The sequence below is a fragment of the Misgurnus anguillicaudatus genome, chromosome 7, assembly GCF_027580225.2.
Source record: "Misgurnus anguillicaudatus chromosome 7, ASM2758022v2, whole genome shotgun sequence".
In the NCBI taxonomy this organism is placed as follows: domain Eukaryota; kingdom Metazoa; phylum Chordata; class Actinopteri; order Cypriniformes; family Cobitidae; genus Misgurnus; species Misgurnus anguillicaudatus.
Genome location: NC_073343.2, coordinates 38,906,608 through 38,925,367, shown reverse-complemented (window position 1 = coordinate 38,925,367; position 18,760 = coordinate 38,906,608). Strand labels below are relative to the sequence as shown.

The 18,760-nt window shown below is 37.9% G+C and overlaps 1 protein-coding gene across 5 annotated transcripts in view; it reads left to right on the top strand.

Moving 5' to 3' along the window:
* The window catches only part of syne1b (spectrin repeat containing, nuclear envelope 1b), a 135,826-nt gene that overhangs the window by 115,413 nt on the left and 1,653 nt on the right, over window positions 1-18,760 (top strand). For 2 of the 5 annotated variants that reach the window (XM_073869946.1, XM_073869944.1), the window contains 15 exons: window positions 891-1,078; window positions 1,312-1,462; window positions 1,539-1,721; window positions 1,920-2,057; window positions 2,140-2,331; window positions 4,274-4,604; window positions 4,848-4,916; window positions 7,219-7,361; window positions 7,518-7,644; window positions 7,931-8,142; window positions 12,141-12,341; window positions 12,447-12,579; window positions 12,732-12,940; window positions 13,073-13,165; window positions 15,176-15,234. In XM_073869946.1, coding sequence (XP_073726047.1) covers window positions 891-1,078; window positions 1,312-1,462; window positions 1,539-1,721; window positions 1,920-2,057; window positions 2,140-2,331; window positions 4,274-4,604; window positions 4,848-4,916; window positions 7,219-7,361; window positions 7,518-7,644; window positions 7,931-8,142; window positions 12,141-12,341; window positions 12,447-12,579; window positions 12,732-12,940; window positions 13,073-13,165; window positions 15,176-15,234 — 2,429 coding nt within the window. The remainder of the gene's footprint in view (window positions 1-890; window positions 1,079-1,311; window positions 1,463-1,538; window positions 1,722-1,919; window positions 2,058-2,139; window positions 2,332-4,273; window positions 4,605-4,847; window positions 4,917-7,218; window positions 7,362-7,517; window positions 7,645-7,930; window positions 8,143-12,140; window positions 12,342-12,446; window positions 12,580-12,731; window positions 12,941-13,072; window positions 13,166-15,175; window positions 15,235-18,760) is intronic. The other 3 variants (XM_073869947.1, XM_073869945.1, XM_073869948.1) reach the window with 2 other exon arrangements.

Genomic DNA, 18,760 nt, shown 5'->3' with positions numbered 1-18,760 from the left:
AAATGTCAAATGGTGTAACCGCCAATTGTGCCAAATAATGAGAAATTTTAAATATTTTATCCATCTTGATGGCATGTGAGCTTAATTAAAAAAAAAATCAATTTAAAATATAATTTTATTAGCTATTTCTAAATGTAAATTTTAATGCGTAATATTTGTCCAGACATATGCTGAAAACCGCTCTGTTTTCTAATTAATCTTTGACAAATTATGTAAAAATGTATGTAAAAAATAATATTACACTAAACTAGATGATTATATTTTATTCCACATTTTTTAATGAATATATTTATATTTAAATTTCAAAAAATACTAGTTACACCAATTGACATAGACCGGTTACACCACATTGACTGAATGGACCTGGAAATGTCAAATGGTGTAACCGCCAATTGTGCCAAATAATGAGAAATATTAAATATTTTATCCATCTTGATGGCATGTGAGCTTAATTAAAAAAAAATAATTTTAAAATATAATTTTATTAGCTATTTCTAAATGTAAATTTTAATGCGTAATATTTGTCCAGACATATGCTGAAAACAGCTCTGTTTTCTAATTAATCTTTGACAAATTATGTAAAAATGTATGTAAAAAAATCATATTACACTAAACTAAATGTTTATATTTTATTCCACATTTTTTAATGAATATATTTATATTTAAATTTCAAAAAATACTAGTTACACCAATTGACAGAGACCGGTCACACCACATTGACATTTTTGCAGTTATCCCCCAAATATTCTTTCAAAATGACATAAAACCAGAAATTAGACTTGGTCCTCAAAAAAGAAAATGTTTGTAAGAAATCTGCAAATATATTTTGAAATTTTAACCCTTTTACATTTAATGAAACCATATGGACACTAACGTCACGTTATTGACAGGAGCTTCAGAAAGACATCGAGAAGCACAGCACAGGTGTGGCATCTGTACTGAACCTGTGTGAGGTTCTGCTGCACGACTGTGACGCCTGTGCTACGGACGTGGAGTGTGACTCCATCCAACAGGCCACGCGCACCCTGGACCGCCGCTGGAGAACCATCTGTGCCATGTCTATGGAGAGGAGACTCAAGTATGAATGATAAACGAAACACAAAGCTCATACGTTTAATCAAATATACAGGCTGCACAGTAAATAACTGGTGGAGGTGTAATGGTTAAGGGTCTGGACTGATAATAAATACTTGGATGAAGTCGTCTGCTAAATAATAAATAGTACAACAAAATCCATATTTTTCTCCAAACATTAATAATTTTGCTGTATAACAATTGAACACCAGAATAATGTATTTGTTGTGCAAACAGGATTGAGGAGACGTGGCGTCTGTGGCAGAAGTTTCTGGATGATTTCTCTCAGTTTGATGAGTGGCTCCTGACGTCGGAGAAGACCGCAGCACTCTCCAACTCCTCCGGTGTCCTTTACACCGTCGCCAAAGAAGAGCTGAAGAGGTTTGAGGTGAGATTCGTCCAGCGAGATCTTACTAAACAGATTTAGGTCTCCATTTATCAAGTTAACTTTCTGTGTCTTATAGACTTTCCAGCGGCAGGTGCATGAAGGTTTGACGCAACTGGAGCTGATCAATAAACAATATCAACGTCTGGCACGTGAGAATCGCACCGATACGGCGTGCAGCCTGCGAGAGATGGCACATAACGCCAACCAGCGCTGGGATAACCTACAGAGGCGCGTTGGGTCTGTCCTGCGCCGACTAAAGGTACTGGGACCTGTCAGGATTAAAAATTGGTTCACATTGTAATAACTATCATCACCGCACTTGTTTTATCAAATGCAATGTAGGCCACAACTATTGTTTACAAAGAAATGCAATTTTGAAGAGCACAAAGAATTAAAGACATCCTTTTATAAATACGATCAGTTATTAGACACAACAAGGATTTTTTCCCCCCGGCAGCACTTCATAAATCAGCGTGAGGAGTTTGAGGCGGCGAGAGACTCTATCTTGGTGTGGCTGACCGAGATGGACCTGCAGTTAACAAACATCGAGCATTTCGCTGAATGTGACGTCCAAGACAAAATCAAACAGCTGAGGGTTAGTGCCTGATCGATACTCAAAACATTCAACACATGTGCTCGTGTTTCATTCTCATCGCGTGTCGTTCTGCTCTCTCCAGGTCTTTCAACAGGAGATCAGTCTGAACACAACTAAGATCGATCACATATTCCAGCAGGGTGAAGCTCTGTTAGAAAAGAGCGAGCCGATAGACGCTGCCGTGATCGAGGAGGAGCTTGAGGAACTACAGCGCTACTGTCAGGAAGTGTTCGGACGCGTGGAGCGTTACTACAAGAAACTTATACGATTACCGGTAAAATTATAGATGTCAAGGGCTGTCTTGGATTGACATTATTTACAATTTAATTTAAAAGTTAATTTAATTTTGATAATGATGCCTTTAACTCTTTGTTCGCCAGCGTTTTAAAAAAGTTGCCAGCCAGTGCCAGCATTTTTTTTATGATTTTAACTAAAGTTTAATGCCTACCAGAAAATTATATATTATAAATATATAAACATACAATATATTAAATGAAAGAACATACCCTCTGCTTAAAAAATAAAAAAGTTTTTAGTACTTAAGATAATCTTAAAAACATAGGTGTCCTTATCTGTGTTATTTTGAGATGTTCTGAATATGAACTGAAATGCATTTAACATACTATCTCGTATAACAAAAATTTATAAACTTACACTAATCTTTCATACAAAGATGGGTTTCAAATGTATTACAAGTTACCTAAATACATTTTTAAATTACATTTTAGCACATTTATTTCATATTAATGTACTAAAGAACAAAAAAAATGTAGGCTTGTAGGATGCATTAATAGGTGTGTACGACTTCATGAGGCGCTGCAAAAACGACAAGTGGATGACGTCACAGTAACGCGAGAGTATTTTGAAATCAGCCTCCTCTGCAAGATTTCTCGAGGTACTCTGATGCTGATGGCGCTGCGTAAAGTTGAGCACACTTAAAAAACTGAATGCAGCTGAACTCGACAGAAGTGCCCTGCATATGCCTGCACTTCGTCTATTAATTGTATATAGCAGGACAATGTATCTCCTACTTCTCAGCGTGAGAAATACAAGGTGTGGCGTGCGAACTGACTGAAATGCATGTGTCTCATGGTGAATGCGTGAGACTTGAGAGCCCTGATTAGATGTATTTCCACTCACATACCCAACAACTGCTGAACAACGCCGACACCCAGTCCTCGTCTTTTCCACCACTCTCTCGCCTGTACTACTGTAACTGACTGGAAAAGTGAAGTTTTGGCAAACTTGCGATCTTAAAGCAACACTAAAGAACTCTGGCTCTTTGCTCCCCCTACAGGTTAGAAGCGTAATTGTTCATTACCACTGTCGTAAATACTGCAGCATAGCTGGCTCTGATTGGATTGTAGGTCTGCCGTAAAGCAAGTTTTTGTAGTTTTCACTCGAACTACAGGACCGCTACCCGACGGTTGGAAACTTCTTTAGTGCGGTTTTGGCCGATAGAGGGCTGCAAAGCGAATGTGAATTGCCATTCACCCTGTTTTGTGTGGATGAACCACTGAAACTTTTTTGGAAACGTTATTTTAAGGTAAAAAAAACTCTTTGGTGTTGCTTTAAAGAGGCTGGCGGATCCTCACCACCATTTGCCATATTCGCTGTCGCAGCTATCTCACTCACTAGACCGTCAACGTGACAAAAAACTGCAGAGTGCCAGAGAATGTAGACGGGCTCTGATAGAGCGCATACAGCTTCAGAGTTAAAGCGGGGCTACAGATTAGCTGTCCATAAAGAACCTGCGTATCTAACAGTAGTTCCACATTACATTAATTATTTTGCACGCAAGTTTTTTTTTTTTTCATACTGTGTATTCTCTGTTTAAATTCATGCACCGAACCATGACCACCATATAAGAGTCGCAATTTTGCGCCATCATGTTTCTACAGTAGCTGTAAACGGACAAACTGTTTTGTAAAATCTGTTCATCATTCCGTTGACTAAAACGATGACATGTTTGTCCTGTGGTGGCTATCGTAGCTTCTCTATGCCTTTCGAAAAAGAGGGGTGAGCTGTGGACTGAGCCGTTTGCCGATATTCACAATTTCACCACTAGATGCCACTAAAAATATACCCAGTGGACCAAAAAATAGTTTTTCTGTGACTTCACTGTGAATCACCTTTATTTTTAAGAGTATATATATATGAAAAAAGTGAGAAACATCTTGTCTTCAGAACAAAACTAGCTCATCTTTCTGTTCCAGTTGACGGACGAGCACGACGTCTCGTATTCAGACCGTGAGTTTGATCTGGACGAATCGGCTGACGTCTCCAGTTTTCCATGGAGCGAGCGTTTGGGAGATGGCCTGTATTCCCCTCTGCCGTCCTCAAGTCGCTCTGCGTCGCTGGCCGTCCCTCTGCGCACCGAACGCTCAGGCCGGGATACTCCAGCCAGCGTGGACTCCATTCCTCTGGAGTGGGACCATGATTACGACCTGAGCCGTGGACTGGAGAGCGCCAGCAGAGCCTTGTCCTCTGAGACGGGAGATCAAGGAGAAGATGGGTATCTGCAGGGCTCGGCATCGGCACTCTCAGGTCAGTGTGTGCTGTGGATTCACATGGCAATGGATAATAAAATTGCGAAACTGGGGATATAAGTGAATTTCAGGCTAAAGTCTGAAAATCAAGGATGAATACTACGGTATATGAAGTCAGATGTGGCCTGTTTGTCTGTGCATTAAGGAAATGAAACAGGACACAATGTCACATCTGAAATTGGTGGTTTTAATGCGGTTCAGCCATATTTGTATTGTATGCAATGTATATGTGTCTCTCCAGATGTAGTGATTCCAGAGAGTCCTGAAGCGTATCTAAAGCTCACTGAACAAACGCTGAGATCCAGCGCTGGTAGGAAACAGCAGCAGATATCTAAGATTTACTCGCCCGTCTGTTGCCTGAGATTTTCACCTTTAGTTTCTACTCACAAACCTAACTGAAGCACCGATCTGTATGCTGTGACAGTCGGCTGTGTTTTCTTATGGTTCTTTGTGGATTTGTGTTGCTTTACAATTTAAATTCACTTTAACAATCACTCTTATTCTGCGTTCAAACCAGCCGCGGTAGAGGCAATTTGAAGACGCGTTGACGCGCGTCTGTCGGCACGAATGAGGCGTTTAGCGCGGCACGGTAGACGCTATTCCGCCTCATTCGCGCGTCTAGGTGCGAATTGAACTTTGTCGGAAAAACGTGCTGTGTTAACCCATCAGGAGCTTGCTGTAGTAGTGACGTGATTACAGGAAGAGAGCGGAGTCGCAGAAGCCCATCCCATGATGCAAATTTTCGTGTGAATGTCTCGAATGACTAGACTTTCACGCGCAGCTTTCATGCGCGAATGAAGCGAGTACACTCAAAATGTTCAAGTGGCAAACTAGACGCAGAAGACGCAAATTTGACACCTTCAACGCAGCTGGTTTGAACCCACAGTTACAACGTTTGCATGTAGTACCACGTGTTTACTCTGGGGTTTGTCTTTGGTTTCTAATCTTTGTGTTTCAAAAATCATTAAAGGCATTATTCACAGTATTTCATAATCAGAGAAAAATGAATTATGTATAAAAATGCATAATAAATAAAAGTGGTTTGTCAAGCATATATGTGACCATGTCTGTAAAATCCAGAGCATGTAAAATCTGTAAAATCCATTTCAGACAATGTTTACGGAAAATACACGGAAAATGCGCTTGGGATTTGTTTGAGATCGTTTGATTTTTGGTTCATTCACACTGCCAATGATTTTCTGGAATCTAAATCCCTGTGTCAAAGCCAACATGATCTCACAAAGTTCCATGGTATAGTCACGAAATATTTTGCTAATTTTTCTGTGTCTGTACCACAGACTTTCTTTTCCGTGTCAGTTTCACGTATTGGTTACTCAATTGTTTTTCCTATTTTTAAACCATTGTCACTTGGGTTTGGGGTTAGATGTGGGGTTTGGGTTAGGATGTCACTAACTATTGGTTTACTATTTTTTTTTTCCTCGGATTTTTAAACAATTGTCGCCTGACGTTAGGGTTAGAGTTGGGTTTGGGTTAGGATGTCATTTTATGTAACAGGAAGTCGTTCTAACCCCAAACCCAAGCGACAATGGTAAGAAAATAGGAAAAACAAGTGTGTAACCAATACGTGAAACTGAAACGGAAAAGAATGTCCGTGGTACGGACCCGGAAAAATGCAGAGATCTGTGACAATGACACAGATAAATGAGCAAAATATTTCGTGACTATAGCATGGAAATTCGTGAGATCAGGTTGGTCAAAGAGCTTATTTTCTTCACCAAAGTCTTTTTAAGGAAGTCGCGTCACTGCGCCACTATATTTGTAACGCCTGTCGTCCCTCCACCAGAGGGTGTCATTCTTTAACGGTTCTCGATTGGCTCATTTTACTGGAAGGTGGGACTAGAGCAGCCATATTGACCGTTGCAATCTCCCCCTTTGTGGCTAGAAGGGATACATGCCGAAATCTTAGGCCGTAGCTATATCCCATCTAGCCAGAACCGCTGTTTCCATCTTAAAGGGATAGTTCGGCCAAAAACGATTATTAAACCCATGATTTACTCACCTCCAAGCTGTCCGAGTTGCATATGTCCATCGTTTTTCAGACATTATTTGTGAAGGATGGACGCACTTTTTTGGACTTGAAAGTCGTGGACTATGGCTGGACCCCGTAACATTACATTTATTCAACTGAAAGATCTAAAATATTTTCTAAAATATCCGAAAATGTGTTTGTCTGAAAAACGATGGACATATGCAACTTGGACAGCTTGGGGGTGAGTAAATCATGGGTTTAATATCGTTTTTGGCCGAACTATCCCTTTAATCCTACCCCCAAACCTCACCCTAAACCCAACATGTCGCGAGATTTAGGCTGTAGCTGTATCCCCTCTAGCCAAAACCATCTCCCCATTCATAGCAATAGCAGTGACGCATCTTTGATATCATTTGCATTTTTGCATTTTTAAAGAGCAGTGCATATATTTACTCTGATTGTAATTTACTGTGACTAATGATAAATTTGACTAAAAGCACTTAATACTGTGTTTGGTTGATTAAAAAAATGATTTTAATCGTGCACTGCATGAGTAACAGACTGACTGTCCTACAGCTCGTAGCTCTTCTGTATTAATAACCCATGTGTTGTCTCTGTACAGGTGACAGCGGCTCTCTGGACACTCACATCAGACAGCTGGACAAAGCTCTCAACACCAGTCGCTTTCATCTGCAGCAAACCGAAAACATCATCCGCAGTCGAACTCCCACCGGCCCGGAGCTGGACACCACTTACATGGGATATGTGAGTCATAAGATAATAAATCTGTGGTTAATCAGGTGGTCAGAATTATCAACTATTATAGGTCCTGGTGGTTTAGTGATTAAAGATTTGGGGTTACTTTAAATAGGCATATTGAAAATGAAAAATTTCATATTTTTGTATGTTTTATTCTCTCAGATGCGCCTGTTGGAGGAATGTCGTGGCAGTATAGATGCAGTAAAGCGTGTGGGATTTAGCCTGAAAGATGATGAGGACACAGCATCAGGTCTCGCTGACCCCAACAGCTCAGAGTCTCAAACCTCAGGTACAAAATAACATCTCAAGACTCTGCACCACTGAAATAAATACACATCTTCATATTACTTGTAACCCTAACTAATGGTGTTTGTACATTTGAGTCATTAACAAACCTTATGCAGTGCATTAGAGATCTCCAAGTCTTTACATGGGTTGAAGTCAGATGAAGTCAAACCCACAATATTACCCACAATATCGACAGCTCAAATGATAAATCATTGTTATAAGCTGTTATAAGCATTGTTATGTGCTATTTAGTGTAATAATCTTCAGTAATGTGTGTTGTGCTGCAGGTGTCATCGAGCGCTGGGAGTTCCTGCAGGCTCAGGCTCTCAGTAAAGAACTGCGCATGAAGCAGAACCTGCAACAGTGGCAGCAGTTTAACTCGGACCTGAACAACATCTGCAGCTGGATGGAGCAGGCAGAAGGAGAACTTCAGCAACAACGAGGACAGGACATCAGCACAGACCTACAGACCATAGAGCTTCGCATCAAGAAACTCAAGGTCAGCCAGTGACAGCCAATGATGCCTGATTCACAACAAAATATTTATCTGATTCAGACAGACTGATTCACAAGTAAACTATTTATCAGATTTGCCCAGACTGATTCACAAACAAAATAGTCATCTGATTCAAGCATACTGATTCACAAACAAAATATTCAACTGATTTGACTAGACTGATTCTCAAATGAACCACTTATTTGATTCCGACCAACTGATTCAAAGTTCAGACAGACTGATTCACAAGTGAACTATTTATCAGATTTGGACAGACTGATTCACAAATGAACTATTGCTCTAATTTGGACAGACTGATTCACAAATGAACCACTTATTTAATTCCGACCAACTGATTCAAGATTCAGACAGACTGATTCACAAATGAACCACTTATTTGATTTGCCCAGACTGATTCACAAGTAAACTATTTATCAGATTTGCCCAGACTGATTCACAAACAAAATAGTCATCTGATTCAAGCATACTGATTCACAAACAAAATATTCAACTGATTTGACCAGACTGATTCTCAAATGAACCAACAAATTCACAATTCAGACAGACTGATTCACAAGTTAACTATTTATCAGATTTGGACAGACTGATTCACAAGTGAACTATTCCTCTGATTTTGACAGACTGATTCACAAATGAACCACTTATTTGATTCCGATCAACTGATTCAAAGTTCAGACAGACTGATTCACAAGTGAACCATTTATTTGATTTGCCCAGACTGATTCACAAATGAACCATCCAGCTGATTCACAAATAACCATTCATCTGATTTTGCCAGACTGATTCACAAGTAAATCATTCAACTGATTCAGACAGACTGATTTATAAACATACCATTTATCTGATTTGGCCAGACTGATTCACAAATGAACCATTCAACTGATTCAGCCATACTGATTCACAAACAAAATATTCATCTGAGTCAGCCAAACTGATTTTCAAACAAACCATTCATGTGATTTGACCAGAGTAATTAACAAATGAACCACTTATCTGATACCGACCAACTGATTCATGATTCAGACAGACTGATTCACAAGTGAACAATTTATCTGATTTGCCCAGACTGATTCACAAATGAACCATTCAACTGATTTAGACAGACTGATTCACAAGTGAACCATTCAACTGATTCAGACAGACTGATTCATAAACAAACCATTTATCTGATTTGGCCAGACTGATTCACAAGTAAACCATTCAACTGATTCAGCCATACTGATTCACAAACAAAATATTCATCTGAGTCAGCCAAACTGATTTTCAAACAAACCATTCATGTGATTTGACCAGAGTAATTAACAAATGAACCACTTATCTGATACCGACCAACTGATTCACGATTCAGACAGACTGATTCACAAGTGAACCATTTATCTGATTTGCCCAGACTGATTCACAAATGAACCATTCAACAGATTTAGACAGACTGATTCACAAGTGAATCATTCAACTGTTTCAGACAGACTGATTCATAAACAAACCATTTATCTGATTTGGCCAGACTGATTCACAAATGAACCATTCAACTGATTTAGACAGACTGATTCACAAGTGAACCATTCAACTGATTCAGACAGACTGATTCATAAACAAACCATTTATCTGATTTGGCCAGACTGATTCACAAGTGAACCATTCAACTGATTCAGACAGACTGATTCATAAACAAACCATTTATCTGATTTAGACAGACTGATTCACAAGTGAACCATTCAACTGATGCAGACAGACTGATTCATAAACAAACCATTTATCTGATTTGGCCAGACTGATTCACAAATTAACCATTCAACTGATTTAGACAGACTGATTCACAAGTGAACCATTCAACTGTTTCAGACAGACTGATTCATAAACAAACCATTTATCTGATTTGGCCAGACTGATTCACAAGTGAACCACTAATCTGTTTCGGACTTACTAATTCACAAGTGAACCATTTTTCTGATTTGCCCAGACTGATTCACAAATTAACCATTCAACTCATTCAGACAGACTGATTCACAAATAACCATTCATCTGATTTGGCCGGGGCTGATTCACAAATGAAAGACTAATCTGATTCAGACAGACTGATTCACAAGTGAACTATTTATCAGATTTGGACAGACTGATTCACAAGTGAACTATTCCTCTGATTTTGACAGACTGATTCACAAATGAACCACTTATTTGATTCCGATCAACTGATTCAAAGCTCAGACAGACTGATTCACAAGTGAACCATTTATTTGATTTGCCCAGACTGATTCACAAATGAACCATCCAGCTGATTCACAAATAACCATTCATCTGATTTTTCCAGACTGATTCACAAGTAAATCATTCAACTGATTCAGACAGACTGATTCATAAACATACCATTTATCTGATTTGGCCAGACTGATTCACAAGTAAACCATTCAACTGATTCAGCCATACTGATTCACAAACAAAATATTCATCTGAGTCAGCCAAACTGATTTTCAAACAAACCATTCATGTGATTTGACCAGAGTAATTAACAAATGAACCACTTATCTGATACCGACCAACTGATTCATGATTCAGACAGACTGATTCACAAGTGAACAATTTATCTGATTTGCCCAGACTGATTCACAAATGAACCATTCAACTGATTTAGACAGACTGATTCACAAGTGAACCATTCAACTGATTCAGACAGACTGATTCATAAACAAACCATTTATCTGATTTGGCCAGACTGATTCACAAGTAAACCATTCAACTGATTCAGCCATACTGATTCACAAACAAAATATTCATCTGAGTCAGCCAAACTGATTTTCAAACAAACCATTCATGTGATTTGACCAGAGTAATTAACAAATGAACCACTTATCTGATACCGACCAACTGATTCACGATTCAGACAGACTGATTCACAAGTGAACCATTTATCTGATTTGCCCAGACTGATTCACAAATGAACCATTCAACAGATTTAGACAGACTGATTCACAAGTGAATCATTCAACTGTTTCAGACAGACTGATTCATAAACAAACCATTTATCTGATTTGGCCAGACTGATTCACAAATGAACCATTCAACTGATTTAGACAGACTGATTCACAAGTGAACCATTCAACTGATTCAGACAGACTGATTCATAAACAAACCATTTATCTGATTTGGCCAGACTGATTCACAAGTGAACCATTCAACTGATTCAGACAGACTGATTCATAAACAAACCATTTATCTGATTTAGACAGACTGATTCACAAGTGAACCATTCAACTGATGCAGACAGACTGATTCATAAACAAACCATTTATCTGATTTGGCCAGACTGATTCACAAATGAACCATTCAACTGATTTAGACAGACTGATTCACAAGTGAACCATTCAACTGATTCAGACAGACTGATTCATAAACAAACCATTTATCTGATTTGGCCAGACTGATTCACAAGTGAACCACTAATCTGTTTCGGACTTACTAATTCACAAGTGAACAATTTTTCTGATTTGCCCAGACTGATTCACAAATTAACCATTCAACTCATTCAGACAGACTGATTCACAAATAACCATTCATCTGATTTGGCCGGGGCTGATTCACAAATGAAAGACTAATCTGATTCAGACAGACTGATTCACAAGTGAACCACTAATCTGTTTCGGACACAAATGAACCATTCAACCGATTCAGACAAACTGATTCACAAGTTAACCATTCATCTGATTTGGCCAGACTGATTCACAAATGAACCATTCAACTGATTCAGACAGACTGATTCACAAATTAACCATTCATCTGATTTGGACAGACTGATTCACAAATTAACCATTCAACTGATTTGGCCAGACTGATTCACAAACAAACTATTCATCTGATTCAGACAAACCGATTCAAAAAGCTTTTGAAAGAACTTTGCTGTAATAAGTAAAACAAAATCACTGGCAAGATTGTTTAGTAGTTCTGTAGTTTTGTCATTGGCTCTTTTTTGTCTGGACTCTATGTAGGAGCTGCAGAAAGCTCTGGATAAGCGTAAGGCCATCGTGCTCTCTATAAACCTGTGCAGTGCAGAGTTTCTGAAGTCGGACGGCGATGAGACGCGTGACCTGCAACAACGGTTGAAAGCGATGAATAACCGCTGGGAACATCTGGGCAGCTCATTGGATGCATGGAGGAGATCTCTACAGGAAGCTCTGATGCAGTGCCAGGCAAGAAACACCTTATGTTAAAGATACTACCAAATACTAAGGTTCAAGTTGCAACTATAAGAAATAATGTCAAAACATTGGCACTGTTTGTTTTTGTAACGTCAGGATTTCCATGAGATGAGTCACGGTCTTCTCCTGTGGTTGGAGAATATTGATCGCAGAAGAAATGAGATTGTCCCTATTGATCAAACTCAGGACATCGATACTTTACAGGAACATCACAAAACACTTTTGATAAATCATTACTCATATTCTGTTTGTACAGCATTTGACTTGCATATCATATTTCAAATTATTTTAGTTTAAGGCTTCAGCACTGTCCCAAAGCTTACCTGTGCAGCTGTCTACTATACCAGCAATATTTTTTGCATTATCTGACCCAACAGATAATCCGTCGGGAGTTGTTGGACACGCAGTTGAAGGTGGCGTCTCTGCAGGACACGTCTCTACAGCTGCTGGTTCATTCGGAGGGCACAGACTGTCTGGAAGCCAAGGAGAAGGTTCACGTCATCGGGAACCGTCTCAAGATTTTGCTGAAAGAGGTGACGCGAGACATTCGAGAGCTGCAGAAGACACTGGACATCACCAGCAGCCAGCAGGTTAGATACTGACCTCAATACAGTTTCAGTCAATTTGAGTTTCCATCCAAATGTTACCAAATCTGTTGTATGCAGCACCAAATCTCATCTTGATTTATGTTTCTCTCCCCAACACTCAAACACAAACTTTAGGACTTATCATCCTGGTCATCCACTGATGATTTGGATACATCAGGGTCCCTGAGCCCCGTGTCTGGACGCAGCACTCCCAGTCGCCAGCGATCGGTAACACACTCATGTTCTGTACGGCTCTTCAAGGACGAAAGCGTTTGCTTGTCACGTTGTGGAGATAGTTTGACACTTGTGCACCAAATGTCCCTGAAGCCTGGCCCTCGATACACACTTTCACACTGTAGTATTTTTGCTCCGTAACTTCGTTCCCAGCATGCTCTCCTCTAGCACAAGAGCCAAATCAGTACTGGAAATTCACATTATTTCATTGATCGATCAAAGTGCATTTGACATCATTTACATAAGCGATTCCCTTGTATCCCAACCCTAAATAATTCTGCCTTGGTTGGTTCCTCTGTTCATTTCCCCTTCATTCATGTTTATTAGAGATTCCCACACAATGGCATTCAAGGAATACTGGTTCTGTTACAAAATCTACAGAATACATGTCTGGGTCACATTTCAGGTTAACATCATACATGTTAAAAAGAACATTTTAGATTTGCATTTAAACTCATCCCACTTAACTCATTCCCCGCCAGCCTTTTATTAAAAAGTTGCCCCTTTTTTGTGTTTTCACAAAATGCCTTTCAGGAAAATTTTCTCCTATAAATATATAAACATACAAATATATCAAATGAAAGAACAGACCTCTGCTTTCAAACAAACAAACAAAATGGAAAAAAAGGATGGTTATCAAAACATACATAAAAATTAGTTTTTGCTTCAGTTTTTTTTTATAAAATTGGGTAAGAGCGGAATTACAGATTACCGCAAGAACTCATCAGGAAGGCGTCATTGGCAGGAAAATGTTTTCTCTTAATCGATGAGATAACTCGTCAACGGCGGGGAAAGAGTTAAAAATACTGCTTTACAATTAAAGAAAAGAATTGGCTACTTTTTAACACACCAGAATGAAGCCAGGTGATTGGACAGTAGAGGTTAAGGGATTGATGACATCAGCAGATAATTAAATTACATTTTGATAAGAAGCTATGAAGATAAATATTTTGTTTTAAGAATAACTTGCTAGGGCTGTCAAACGATTAATCGTGATTAATTGCATATATATATCACAATTACACACAGTGCACACACATACATTATGCTAACACAAACTTTTATTTTGTAAGTGATTAACATTAGAAATTTTTATCTACATGAAAATATTATTCTTGATTTCATGTATAGAACAAAATAAGGGTGCACCATATGACCAAAATTGTATATCATGATATGAGTTATTTTATTTAATAATAATGATATGTATCAGTCTTTTAATAAGGTATATACATATATCTTTTTAAAGGTTGAAAGGTTATTTAGTCAAGAGCAGTGTGACAGACAGGAGCAAAATTAGGTAACTTCCCCTTTAAGACCAAAGTCTGGATCCAATTTTACTGTTACACACGTTTTTTTCAGCCGTTTTCTTTTCTTAAGACCATGTTTATAAAGATACTTGCATTTTGAAACATATTTAAGGCCAATAAAGTAGCAAAAATGCTCACAAGCTCAATGAGCGGGTTTCACGCTCATCTAACACAGAAACGCAAAAATGCATGCCCAGTTTTTTGGGTTTCAATGGCTTAAAATCACTTGTTTTATGTATGGTGCTTAAATAGGCGTGCAAACGTTACGTTTTCGTGAAATGAGCGCAGAACCTCAATAGACGCGATAGTCCAAAATCTGTACTGGTTGATATCATGTCTACCGGTTTATCTCCCACCTCTAAATAAAAATAGGTTTTATTGTCTTTAGGCAAACTATCATTTATTCTTAAATGAAATATGACCCGGACATAAGATTGGTCAACTCAGAAACTCATCAATGTTCATCTTTATAACAAATCAGTTTAAAACTAATACAACTATTAAATGGTTTAAATGTGAAAAAATCGCATGTTGGCAAAAGTGCTTTGTGAAGAACCAGTTTCCTTGTCTCCTGAGAGATGCTGTCACCCCCTTATTTTGATTTTGTTGGGTTTCTTCATCAGTAGTTTTGTCTTTATTTGCCTGGACTGAAACATTCTTTCTTTCTTTCACCCCTTCTGTTCATTGCAAACAGCCACGGGGCAAAAGTAGTCTGTCAAAGCCCGGAGCCTCTGTGAGCAGTCCACTTCTCAGGTACCTTTCTCCTGGTTTCTGGAGCAAACAGAAGATAATGGAACTCGACCCATGACCTAACTGACCGTAAACCCCAGCGTCATTGAATCTGGGTCCACCCCCAAATTTCTCCCTAGTTGACGTGACCACGTGGCCCTCTCATATAACATTTCGATGGACAAATAAGGCTCATGTCGATGACTTCCATCATCTTCTGTAGTTCTAGACCCTGCTCAGGTTAGGGAACCCAGAAAATGAAGCTCACGCAGTCTCTCAACACCTTTTAATGCAAGGCTGCTTGCTTTCGCGCACTTCATTGTTACAGCAAGCGTCTGCAATGAACAATCTTGGCAACGGTCTTTCTCTATTTCTCTTCCTAGTTTGTCACATCTAATCTCATTCAATAACATATCAATCATCTTTCCCTCCAACCTGCCATCTGTGCAGTTTAACACACTAGTGAACGACATTCATCATTGTGCTTAACACGGACACAAAAAGGCTACAGATTTTGTAACATATTTATCAACATGATTGGATAACCTCTTTGCAAGGAAATTTGGTGTAGTAACATTCAAAATAGTTAAAAACTAGGTCAGTATTTTACAGTATGGTTTGTGATAAGCATTTAATGTGCTTGTGGTTGTAACATTAAGATGTTTCTTTCAGTTTACATGGTTAAAAATATTTGAATATTGTTATTCACAAATGCCTCTTTAAGGGAGGTCATATGTGACCCGGGACCACAAAACCAGTTTTATGACGCATGGGTATATTTGTAGCAATAGCCAACAATGCAAAATTATTGATTTGTTTATGCCAAAAATCGTTACGATATTAAGTAAAGATCATGTTCGTTCAAGATATTTAGTAAATATATAAAAAATGTATTTATCATTAGTAATAGGTGTTGCTTACTTCATTTGGACAACTTTAAAGGCGATTTTCTCAATGTTTTGATTTTTCCACCCCCAGATTCCAGATTTTCAAATGTGACCCATGCTGCCAAAATGAGTTATTGATATTTGGATATATTTCACTCCCTATTAAAAAAGCTTCAAAACGATGTATGATTTGTTGGAATCTGACAAAAAATGACAGAGCTCTATGTGATCGAGTCAGCAAAGTCAGTTTTAAGAAAAATCGAGTTAAAGATTTTTGAGGGTTTAAAAACAAAATCACAGCATCCATACCTTAAAATCATTGTTAAACTTAATAGATTTAGCACACACAAAGTCAAAAACAATACTATAGGAAAAATTTTCGATTTTCTCTTTCTTTTATTGTTTGATTGACATAGAGACAGACAGCTTTAAGATCTACTGTAATGCAAGCATCTAATATAATGTTACACATCAGATATTTTTCCCAACAGTGAATCAAAAGTTCACTTAAGACATAACAGATTATATCTGCATGAATTCTTTTCAAAACAGATATTTTTAAAGGGGACAGAGAATGAAAAACCATTTTTACCTTGTCTTTGTTGAATAATGGTAGTCTACCCGCATTCACAAACATACAAAAAGTGCTAAACATGCTAAACATCTCAGTCTTATAGAAATTCCTCTTTTAAAAATGTCAGCCAGAAAACAGCCCAATCTGAAAAACTGATGCTTATGACATCATAGGCATCTCACTGCCCCTCCACTTTAAAATAATTGGCTACATTTTTTGAGTAGCAGCAAAGACAGCCAATCAGTAATGAGATTGCAAGTTAAGCCAGTAGGGGGAGCCAAATAGGTGCAAAACCACTTGTTTAAAATCCCCCACCATAATAGAGCTATCTGAGAGAGGTTTTTAGGAAGCTTCTAAGGCATTACAGACCCAAACAATTTTTTTTTGTCTACATGTCACATCACAGAACAAGGATAAATACTCCGTTCAATCATTCTATGTCACCTTAAAAATTGTAATTCTGTGTGTATGTCTACTGTATATATCGGGGTCAAGGGCTCGTGTGTCTGTCCACGCTTTGGATCTGTCAGTCAGCATGTGGATAATTAAGATTGTGGATTAGATTAAGCATTTAGGACGGTAGGCTACTACACCTCTCAGAAAACGTTCAAATAAAGATCATTTTAGATGTTTAGAGCAGGGGTCTCCAACCTTTTTGTGAGCAAGGGGCTACCACAATGAATAAAACAATCTGGGTGGCTACTTTTTGTTATAGTCTACTCAAAACGTTTTTTTTTTACTTGATATGTTTTAGTATTGTTTAAAATGTTGACATACGTAAACCAAGCCAATCTAATATAAAAAATATGTAATAAATAAATATTACGATTGAGACTATTAATAGAATGTGCTTTGGCGGGCACCACATTAGAGACCCCTGATTTAGAACATTGAGATCGCTAAACGAGAGCTTATTTTACTTATTTTTATGAAACCTCAATTTCGAACAAAATCAACATTTATACTTTATTTTTTCTCTAGCTTAAAATTAGGCGGTGCGCATTGTATGGGTCACAAATAGTTGTACCTTGGCCAAATATTGTCCCATCCTAACAAACCATACGTCAATGGAAAGCTTATTATTTAAGATGTATAAATCTCAACAATTGACCCTTATGACTGGATTTGTGGTTCAGGGTCACATGATTTGCTCAGATTGATGTTGTTTTACAATAAATTAAGATACAGTATATACACTGTCAGAATACATTTTTCTGACGGTGTATATTGTTCCTGGACTAATTGTTGATAATGTGTTTTATTATTTATTACCTGAAGGAAAAAGTTCAGTGTTCGTGGACTTTTGTGACCCAACTCCTTTATACTCTGAAGCTGGAAACTTTAAGCTTTGCTTTTTTCCTGTTGGCATGCGCTCTGTTTAACAGCTCTTTAACAAAAAGCACATTTATAAATGAAAACTTGAAATAGACCTTGTGCTTTTAAATACTACATAAACTTTAACTCTATTTGTAAAGCTTAAAGAGATGATTGGTGTTACGTAACAGTGTTAGACAGAGATTAAGGTGTAGATATTTCATGTTCAAATCTTAAACATACAATATTTTGACAATTAAATGTAAGACTGAATGACATAATTGATGTCACATCAGCATAGAAATAAAGTTTTTGGTGTACCTGACACTGGCAGGCTATTCGGGTGATTTTCACGAAAACTTGGTTTTAAAAATGTCAAGCATGAAAATGTAAAAATTGCTTAAATTTACTTTTTTTCCCACCAGACATTGAAAAACAAAGTCTGGAGTAAATGGGAACATTAATTTAAAAACTTTTACTTATCATTTAACACTTTTTGTAACATAATTTAACAAATTAGTCCTAAAAAATCTCATTACCGCAACAGTCAGAAAACATCAACACTGACATATTTTCAAAATGACATGACAAACCTGAAAGAACATAATTTGGAGATTCTGCACATGCATTTAAAATCAAAGTATTATGCTTCTATTAATTTAATTAACATTTAATAAGCATCTGTTGCGGTAATGATAATCAAAATGTCGTGTAAGCATTCTGACAAGACAATATTTCAAATTTACTGTACAAAAAATGATCTTACCTGGTAGCC